The sequence below is a fragment of the Papilio polytes genome, unplaced genomic scaffold (assembly GCF_000836215.1).
Source record: "Papilio polytes unplaced genomic scaffold, Ppol_1.0 DF823823.1, whole genome shotgun sequence".
NCBI lineage: Eukaryota > Metazoa > Arthropoda > Insecta > Lepidoptera > Papilionidae > Papilio > Papilio polytes.
The window spans coordinates 630,775-640,801 of NW_013525381.1; the positions used below are offsets into that span (position 1 = coordinate 630,775).

At 34.4% G+C, this 10,027-nt stretch overlaps 2 protein-coding genes across 2 annotated transcripts in view; both read left to right on the forward strand.

Moving 5' to 3' along the window:
- Positions 1–7,315, forward strand: part of LOC106103325 (TBC domain-containing protein kinase-like protein) — a 10,465-nt gene extending 3,150 nt beyond the window's left edge. Inside the window, exons 7-14 of the mRNA XM_013283062.1 lie at positions 2–89; positions 616–793; positions 880–1,086; positions 1,610–1,797; positions 2,207–2,290; positions 4,427–4,551; positions 5,549–5,720; positions 6,786–7,315. Coding sequence (XP_013138516.1) covers positions 2–89; positions 616–793; positions 880–1,086; positions 1,610–1,797; positions 2,207–2,290; positions 4,427–4,551; positions 5,549–5,720; positions 6,786–6,911 — 1,168 coding nt within the window. The 3' untranslated portion in view covers positions 6,912–7,315. The remainder of the gene's footprint in view (position 1; positions 90–615; positions 794–879; positions 1,087–1,609; positions 1,798–2,206; positions 2,291–4,426; positions 4,552–5,548; positions 5,721–6,785) is intronic.
- Positions 7,316–7,684: 369 nt separating this feature from the next.
- The window catches only part of LOC106103326 (cyclic AMP response element-binding protein A-like), a 76,276-nt gene continuing 73,933 nt past the window's right edge, over positions 7,685–10,027 (forward strand). The window contains exon 1 of the mRNA XM_013283063.1: positions 7,685–8,106. Within this exon, the coding sequence (XP_013138517.1) occupies positions 8,044–8,106 (63 nt within the window). The 5' untranslated portion in view covers positions 7,685–8,043. The remainder of the gene's footprint in view (positions 8,107–10,027) is intronic.

Below are 10,027 nucleotides of genomic sequence, written 5' to 3' on the forward strand. Positions count from 1 at the left end.
TGTGGGCAGCGCTGCTGGGAGTCAAGGGAGATATTGAAGAGCAATATGAGAGAATTGATAAGGAAACTCCTACACCCACGGACAGACAGGTCAAATATGATTCTAACTATCATGTAGTCGGTACAATAATTCTCTGAGAATTCGTTTTAATTTTAGAATATTTTAAAATAAGGAAATATTTGCAAAGCTTAAACCCACACTTCTTTATTATTTATGATATGATAATGACGGCTTGTTCCGTTTACCTAACTAAATAGACAAGCCGTAATCACAGCATATTTTTGAATTAACTATTTTTAATAAAAAAGCCCGACACTTATGTCATGTATATAAGCTTTATATTTTCATGCTATTTAATTTAGGGGGTGAGTAAATTGGCAAAAAATGATGCACAAGAAAGGGACAAAAACTACAAGCCAATATCAACAAGGCCTTTGCCTACGTTGTTATTTATGCATGTGAGAATTGAATGAAGTTTTTTTTATTGCGAATGGAGCCGCACTGGAACAGCTAAAGTTTTCATATTGAACTATAAAGCAATTGCTTTGATAAAAGTTTTAGATACGCAATATTTTTTATAATTTTTACATCTGATCGTACCATTTGTATTGCTAGATTGATGTTGACATCCCCCGTTGTCATCAATACTGCTGGCTGCTCTGTGGCTCCGCGGGTCATCGGACACTTAAAAGGTTGTTAAAGGCCTGGCTGCTAACCAACCCTCAGTACGTCTACTGGCAAGGGTTAGACTCTTTAACTGCACCCTTTTTATACTTGAACTTTTGTAATGAAGGTAAATACGAAAAAATAATTCTGGATTTATTGTTTTTAACAATTTAAATAGAACGCATCTTTATTGATGTTAATTACGATTTTCAGCTCGTGCATTCGCTTGTTTGTCAGCGTTTGTACCGAAATTTCTTCACAAATTCTTTCTGAAAGACAACAGCGCGGTGATAAAGGAGTACTTGGCCAAGTTCTGGCAAATGGCCGCCTTCCACGAGCCGGAGCTCGCCACGCATCTGCACGAGATCAACTTTGTACCAGAACTGTTTGCGATACCCTGGTTCCTTACTATGTTCTCACGTGAGTTTTAAATGTAAATAATCTGTTAACTTTTAAAGATTATTGCATCTTGTGATAAGGATAATATTCTTTACGATAAATACGATTTACTGTTTATTTTAAAATCACATATTTAAACTCAAACTGTATCCCAAATTATATCCTTAGACACTGTTTAGTTAAGCATTTACTTATTATCAATATGAAGATGTATGGAGGTGCTCAACACCGATTTTACGTGATTTTGTCTTGACAGTCAAGACAGATAGAGTCGAGTTTAAAGTAGGGCAATGGTTACTGGTAGGGCGGAATAAAATCTTAATTAATTTGCCCTTGAACGGACAAAAGAATACAAAAAGGTATTCCTTACCCTGTATATTCAGCAAAGTTAAGATTCCTATGGAATTGTTCTCACACAGTTTAATCATAATTTATTGTAGTTAGTGTTTTTAAATAAGGCATTGTGATTTTAAGGCTGGGAAGTCCTCCCTTCCCCTTATATACTGCCTTGACAGCTACATCAAAAAGTCTGCCTCTATTGCAGACGTGTTTCCGCTGCACAAGATAGTGCACCTGTGGGACGCGCTGCTGGTGGAGGGGGGCGCGCTGCCCCTCTTTATGGGGGTGGCGCTGCTCCGCCAGCTCAGAGACACGCTGCTAGACTCCGGCTTCAACGAGTGTATTCTACTCTTCTCTGATCTACCAGAGATCGACATCGGCGAATGTGTTATGGTAATTAACTAAATTAGAGCTTAAAAAAAGTGTTTACCCTACTTTGCTTGACTTTGGGTTCTTTACTAAACTAGCTAAAAACATAAAAAAAAACATATACAAATATTAATTGTAATATAATAATTAATTATTACAATTCAATATAAACATTCTATGTTTAATGGCATCAAGCTGTGTTAACACAATTATGTAAAACTGTTTTGTTGAAATGAATAAAAAAAAACTGTCGATCGCTATTTTATCCACTGAGAATGAAAAAGAACTTAAAATATGTTCTACGTCTATGCAAAATTTCAGCGAGAGTCATTGAACCTTCCTGAATATACTTAGTAACAAACATCCATCCATCCATAATAGTAAAGTGAATTGTTTTTGTAATCGTTGTGGTTATCTTTTAAAATATTTGCAGGAATCAATAGAAATGTGTAGAAGTTCTCCAAAGAGTATAAGTTACAGAAGATTCACGAATGAACCTGAAATAAAAGACCCAATGGTAAGTTATAATACAAATATGTGTACAAAAATAGATGATTTCAACATAGTTTTGTATCAATGCAATGAAAACTTACGTTTAGTCTGCAATATATAACACTAGCTTTCGCCCGCGACTCCATCCGTCTGGAATTAAAAAAAATCAAATGTGAGTAGCCTATGTGTTTTTCCAGACTGTCTACGACTATGGCAAATTTTATAGCGATCCGTTCAGTCATTTAGGCTAGCTAGTAAACATCCATCCATCTCAACTTGCATTTATAATGTTAGTAAGATTACCACTTTTCACAATTATTTTTATTACGTAGGTATTAACGCTCGGCATGCCGACGTTATCTGTGAGTCGAATCAATTCAATACACTCTAAATTGATTCTGTACAAATAAAAGCTAACGTTCTTACTGAATTCCATCGATTGCGTAAAAAATTTTAACTCTCTACAACTTTTAAAATGCAAACTGTTTAGTTACTGAGTTTCTAAGTTGAGTTTCACGGTTTCATAAGTAAAAAGATGAAATTCCAGTAAAATAGTGAAATTTTGTGTTATTATGGATACTAGCTTCCGCCCACGACTCCATCCGCGTTGTATTAATAAAAAAAAAGAAAGTAGCCTACGTGTTCTTCCAGACTATCCTCTACATGTATGCCAAATTTCATCCAGATCCGTTCAGTCTTTTAGGCCACAAAATCTAATAAACATCCATCCACCCATGCAAACTTTCCACATTTATAACATTAGTAATTAGTAAGATTAACGTCTAAAGACAATGTATATCTATACTATTATAATAAAGCGTAAACGCACACTTCTTTGTTGCCTAAGATGTCAGCAATTACAGCATATTTTTGAATAACTCTTTTTTAAGAAAACGCCCTACACTTACGTCACGCTTTAGGCTATATATTTTCACGCCATTAAAGTCAGAGGGTAAATATTTTGGATAAAAACCCTAATGTAGGCAAGAGACCATAAGTTGCTGTCAACATCAAGGAAGCAAGGTTGCCATGGTTTGTCATCGTCATGTCATCTTGACATTTGCAATTGATAATTTGACACATGTGAACAGTAAAATAAAATTTTCATAATTTTATGCGGATGAAGTCGCACGGGAACAGCTAGTTTTTTATATTATTTAAGAATTAATTACTACATGAGGTCGCAAAATCTTTAATTATTATTATATTAGCACTAATAACCTACAAAAATTATGTACATACTGTTATTAAAATATGAAATAATGCAAATGAAAGCAATAATCTTAATTAGGACGATTACCATTTTGCAATCGTAGTAAGCAATTCAGTTGACGATGTATTTTTTACTTAAAAATATAGCGCGTATTTCAGTTGCGAAATAAACAAAGAGAATGTTCTAGAACATGTGACATAGATATTTGTGATGCCTGCTTTATCAAGCAGCGCGTGGCCTAGGCCAGGCTAGGCATTAATAAATCATACCTCCATACTGTGTTTTATCGAATTTTTATGCAAATACCTAAAATAATTACCAACTTAAAGCAATGCGCTTGTGTTACCTAATGTCGAAACAACTTGTTTGATAGTTTATGAACAAATTGTCAGTTTCAAATCATTCTCGGATCCAGATTTTATTTGTAATTCAATAAATCATAATAGTATACATTTAATAATATTAACAAACTATAAAAATCTCTCTAATGGATATATGATTTAAAAATGTTTATATTTTTAGGGCCTGTCCCACCACTGGCTGATAGAAGCTCAGATAACTTAAAAATGACGTCACTGTCATAGAAGGGAATAAAATCCGATATTTCCATCACATATTTTACGTTTTGGATTGTTATCAGATAATTTACAACTTGGTCAGACAGGCCCTTAATGTTTTAAATATTAATTGGTTTATGGTTACTGAAACGACATTTATGGTAAATATGTAGCAGCTCAAATGATAAGACCATGCTTAAACTTCAAATTCCATTAAAGTTTTGCATCGGACAGGTAATAAGCGGCATTTACGAAGCGAGGTGAATATTCGATTCAGTATTCGGCCAATTGGTTAATCTTTAAAGGTTAATCAGTCAATTACTGATGTCCTAAAAAGTCGAATAACGAAAAAAATAATTTAAAAAATTATGTAAGTTCTTTTTTTAAACAGGATATAGTAGAAATACCAATGGAAGTGCTCTTGTCGGAGATCAGTCCACGCATCAGCATGTCTGACTTCTTCTCGCTGACCTGTCAGGACAAGTGCTGCGTGATCGACATCCGCTCCAATTTACTGTTAGTATTTTTTATCCTATTTGATCTTATCAATAAATATTTTATCTGTGACGTTTCGAGCTGACAGCTGTCATTTGACATTCAGTTAGGCAAGTGTAATCGATTTTTTGTACACTTGTGCAATAATGGCGCCTCTCTATTATTATAATTGAATTACTACTATAGCTTTGCACAATGAAAAGCCACTATTAATATTTACCACATCTTAATACTGGCCAGTTGACAAGCGGTGTTTTAATCATCCAGAAGACATACAAGCCACATAGAATGGTATTCGAGGACGGGTACCATGCTTATAGTGATTTGAATCTTACATAACTCGGTTTTTATCCCAGTAAAGAAGAAAGTAGGTTTTTTTCGAAGATACCCTGCTATCTAACCAGTTGACTTATACAACTTAGGGTCCTTTAAGTAGCAAGCCTATCTCTTTCTCAAAGGCCGGGAATGCATCTGTAGTTCATCTAGTGTTACGAATGTTCATAGGCTTCGATGAGGACTGACTTTTTTATAACATAAGGGGCAAACGAACAGCAGAAACACCAAGATGTTCATCAACGCCCATGGATATCCGCAATACCAGAGGAACTGCAGATGCGTTGCCAGCTTTAGAGATATTCCCTTATCTAATAAAAAGGGGGGAGATAAAAAAGGCTTTTAGTTTCATTTAGTGCGATAGCAATCTATACATATAATAAAATTGGAGTGTCTCTAATATCAAAATAAAAAATTCTAGATTTCGGGAAGAAAATGTATTTGCGTTCTTGATAACAAAAATCGCATTTCATTTTTTTTTGTATGTCTATCTATATTATATACGCTGTCAAAATAGCGACCGGACCTATCCGGAGCTATCTCTGTAACGGGTGGATTTAGACGAGACTTTGACTGAAAGATAGCTGGAATTTAGATGCACGCGGGAATGTGATAATGACTTTTTAAATCTGCGCTAATGAAGTTTGCGGGCACAGCTCGTGTCTAATATCGTATTGTTTATTAGTTACGAGAAGAGCTGTATAGAGGGCAGTGTGAACGTGCCGTACAGCGGCGTGCAGCTGGGCCAGCGCGAGCTGCGCGCGCTCGGGCCGCTCGCGCACCGCGCGCTGCAGCACGCTGTCGCGCACAAGCAGACCGTCGTCATTGCCTCCGCTGAGGAGGAGACCGCACAACTTGTGAGATTATTACACATATCTACCTATACTTCCATACTAATACAATAAAGCGTAAACACAATACATCGTGGCGTAGGATGTTAGCAATCACAGCATATTTTCAAATAAATATTTCTTTAAAAAGACACTTACGACACGCTTTAAGCTATATATTTTCCCGCTATTAAACTTAGGGGGTAAATAAGTTAAAAAAAAACCTTCATGTGCGAAAGGGACCATAAACTACAAACTGCCAACATTAAGGAAGCAAGGTTATCGTTAATTTTGACATTTGCAATTTAAACAAAAAAAATAATGTATTTATAGTTTAATGGATAAAGCCGCACGGGAACAGCTAGTTATAGAATAAAACACAAACTTAAAAAAAATTAAGTTTTGGTAAATAGAACACCCTATAGAAAACAGAATTGAATTCAAGATGTAAATCCTTCTTATTTATTTATAAACTCACTGTTGCCATTGACTTTTTCCGCGCGGAATTACAAACAATAAGTGTAAAGTAGCCTGTGTTCCAGACTATGTTCTACATATGTGTCAAATTTCAGAGAGATCCGATATGTGTGTACGTTGAAAGGTTCATCCACATAAACTTTTATTATATTAGTAAGACTAACATAAGTCAATTTAAATGGCGTTTAAAGACTAGGAATCAATTTTATATTTATCTTTTTTTAATATCAGTCTACTAAAGTAATGAAAACAACTGACCGTAATAAATCTGAACTGATTCTGTTAAAACTCTACTATACGGTGAAAGTAGCTTTTTTTAACGTTGCACTCGGAATCTTAATAACTGAAAGTCATGCAATTCGAGCAAAACAACCGCTTACATCGCCCTTTACTTTAACTCTTCTATATTTTACTCTAATACGTATAAAATCAAATTTAAATTTAAAAATCTATAAAAGAAAATAGGGATTTTCGTTTGTCAATAACGTGGAAACTATTGAATTTATCGAAACAAAACTATAATTATTTAATTCCTTTTATCAAATATTTTGATTTCATTAAAAAATGTGCAAAAAAATTGACAAAGCCGATATCAATAATAATGTTTTTTTACAGTTCAGCGACTATTTAGTGAAATGCAACGTTCCAAGAGTGTGCAAACTGTACGGAGGTATATCCGCATTACATTCTCATGTGCCGTCTCTCTTCATCGTACCCATTAAGAAGACTGGATCCAAATAAACAATTAAATTAAAAATCGATACGCAAAATTATATTACTTGATGTTTGTGCTTTGGATATCCGGCTTGAAGGACCATAATACTCTTCGATAACAGGTTTGTTATTTATTTTTTTTGTTTCCTTTGAAGTTGTAGAAACATAGTTTAAGATTTAAAACAATTTATTTTTAATTTTCTGAAAACAAAAATAAAAACAGACCGATTTATACATATTTAATTATCTATAGTTTTATTAAAATTATGAAATTGGAAAATAAGTATAAATATATGTAAATAAGCTAATAATTTTGTATGATGTAATGTGCAATGATTAGTAATAACATAAGACATTAAGAATTAAGAAATTGAATAATCAAGATCTGTTATATCATTAATCCAGAAATAAATGTTATTTATAGATATGTATGTTATCTGTTATTTTTTCCTTATCTATTAATATAAATAAAACTCGTTAATTACTATCCAACTTAAATGTTAATTAATATAGTGACTTATTTAACGTAATGAAAAAAATAAACTTCGATATAACATAACACAGTAAGGTAATTTCACTTAGATACAAAATCGTATTTTATTATTTGATTCAAAAATTACACTTACCTTGAATCTCTCATAAACAATCTCGTTCCAAATGATACGAGATAACAGGTGGTGTTTGACACCTGTGACATACATCTCGGGCAACCCCCGTGTCCCAACGACTCTTGTTTTTACCCCCTTTAATGTTATGAATGAGCCGCGGGGTGGGGCCGGGGCGGGGGACGCTCGCGGCAACTCCGCGCGCCGCATTCACCGGCCGGACTCCGCCGTGAGCTCATGTCCGTTGAAACTCTCACTCGCAAACCAACATTCCTCGCGTGCAGTGAAATTTTATAAAGTATACACATTTCGACATAAAATCAAATGGGCTTGGAAAGTGAAACATAAAACTTCGTTGTGGTGATACGCAGTGTTCTGTATGAGGTATTATTTATTCGACTTAGTAAAGTGAAGTTTACATTCCTGTCGAGTTTCGCACACTGTTCGGTGGAGGACTGTGGTAGCGTGACAGTTTGCTGGTGTTGTGCGTGATTTTCAACGAGGGAGAGTCTGTCGGTGCGGTAGTCGGCGGCCGTCGTACCCCCGGCCCCGACATGGAGAGCTACTTCGACATCTCCAACGACCTGAAGGATGTCTGGGACGCGGACATCGACCCGGTAAGTCGACCTTGCTGTACTTATCTAGTAAAGGTGAAATTGTTTTGTTTAGCGCGAGGGCGGGAAACCGGTCAGTGTCAGATACAATCACGATATCAGTGATAACAACAAAATAATTGCGAGCGATCTCGCCGGCCTTGTTTTGTACTCGAGCCGGCTATCTACCTGCAACTAAGACGTGCATGTAGACTCTTCGAGTACCGCCCGCACTAATTGTATTACCTATCGGTTTAAATCTAATTTTCGAATGTAACCGTTATCATCGCCGTCTTTGATCACTTCGCGAAAGAACTTTAGACATGTTTCATTTGATATCTACGATATAGATTATTAAAACTAAATATCATGTACACTTGATTAAGTTATCAATAACTTTAAATGTTTATTACACTCGTAAATCGTTTGATGTTCATAAATTCAAAACTTCCTTATTTGTTACATGAGTATTCGTTTATATTTTTGTTGCCAGTGTTAAAAATGTTTGTTTATGATATGAACTAAGATTTGCAGAAACGATTTCAAAACTTTACCTAAATACAAATAAACGTGCTTAATACAGTAAAAATTTATTTGTTACTAAAGTGTGGATGAAAATATTGAAACTGTTGCAAGCGTCGCCGGGCACGAACAGTTAGTTAATTACTTATACATTATGTACCGTGTAGTGCGCGAGCAATCGAGTTTCTATCCTGTTACGAACACTATATAAAATATTCCAGTATTTACTCACCACATGTGCGATGAAGTGTGAAATAAATCGTGGGGAAACCGCTTCTTTCAAATTAACTTTAATGTCCTTAATTTTTTTTTTTTTTCATAAAATGAATTAACACATTTATCATGTTATCTTAATGTTTAATTAAAATTATCTTTATACCGAAATTTTCAAGATCAAAGTTCGGAATTTGAAATCAAATAGATATGTAAATCATATTTCATACTAATATTGTAAATGTGAAAGTTTATATGGATGGATGATTGTTAGAGTTTGTAGCCTAAACTGCTGAACGGATCTCAATAAAATTTGGCATAGATGTAGCGGTTAGTCTGGAAGAACACATAGGCTACTCAGTTTTTTTTTTAATACGGACGTAGTTGCGGACGAAAGCTAGTTAAATAATTATTGTTTTTTTAAGTATATAGCTGTTAATCATTTATTTATTAATGACTTTATTATTAACCGTTAAAGACCTCATTACATCTTAATTACATTTGCAAAACTGTCAGTTTACTAAAGTAATCAATTATGTTGTTATTCGAATTCAATTTGCTTTATTTTTCTTAGAAATTGAATCAAGGAAATCTATTGTAATATCAAAGGTACAATACGCAAGGTACTGTTAATGAGATTCGTATTTTCCCGTAACTCTTAAGGCAGGTTTCCACTACTGAAACACATTTATAGTATTCTACATTACAGCTATAAGGTGGTGTTTACACTGTTTCTTCTCATCACTAACATCATCTAGCAGCCTCTTTAAGTCTACATTTGCCAATGGATGATAATTTCTTATTTGAACATACGTGATGCGCCTCTTTAAGATAACCACAGGCATCACCAATGATCTATGGGAATTCAGCTATCATTAATATAGTCTTGTTCGAAGTAGTTTTCGATTCTCTAGAAAACAAATGCCTTCCTAGCCCCCTCCCTGACGGCGTCCATACTCATAACTATTACTTACACTTAAGACTAAAATAGCGTAATGGTACAAATGTAATAGTAGACAAATGATTTGTTACTATTTTTAGATGAGCAAGTGTTATCGTGAGTTTTTATACCGAAATACATTGACAAAAAGTGATTGTATGTTTTTTGAAGATAATGAGGGGGATGACCATGTATTTTGTACATGTTATTTCGGATGTGAAAACTCGTTTCTTTTTAATGAAAAAAGAAAATAAAAAGCCGTTTATTAAC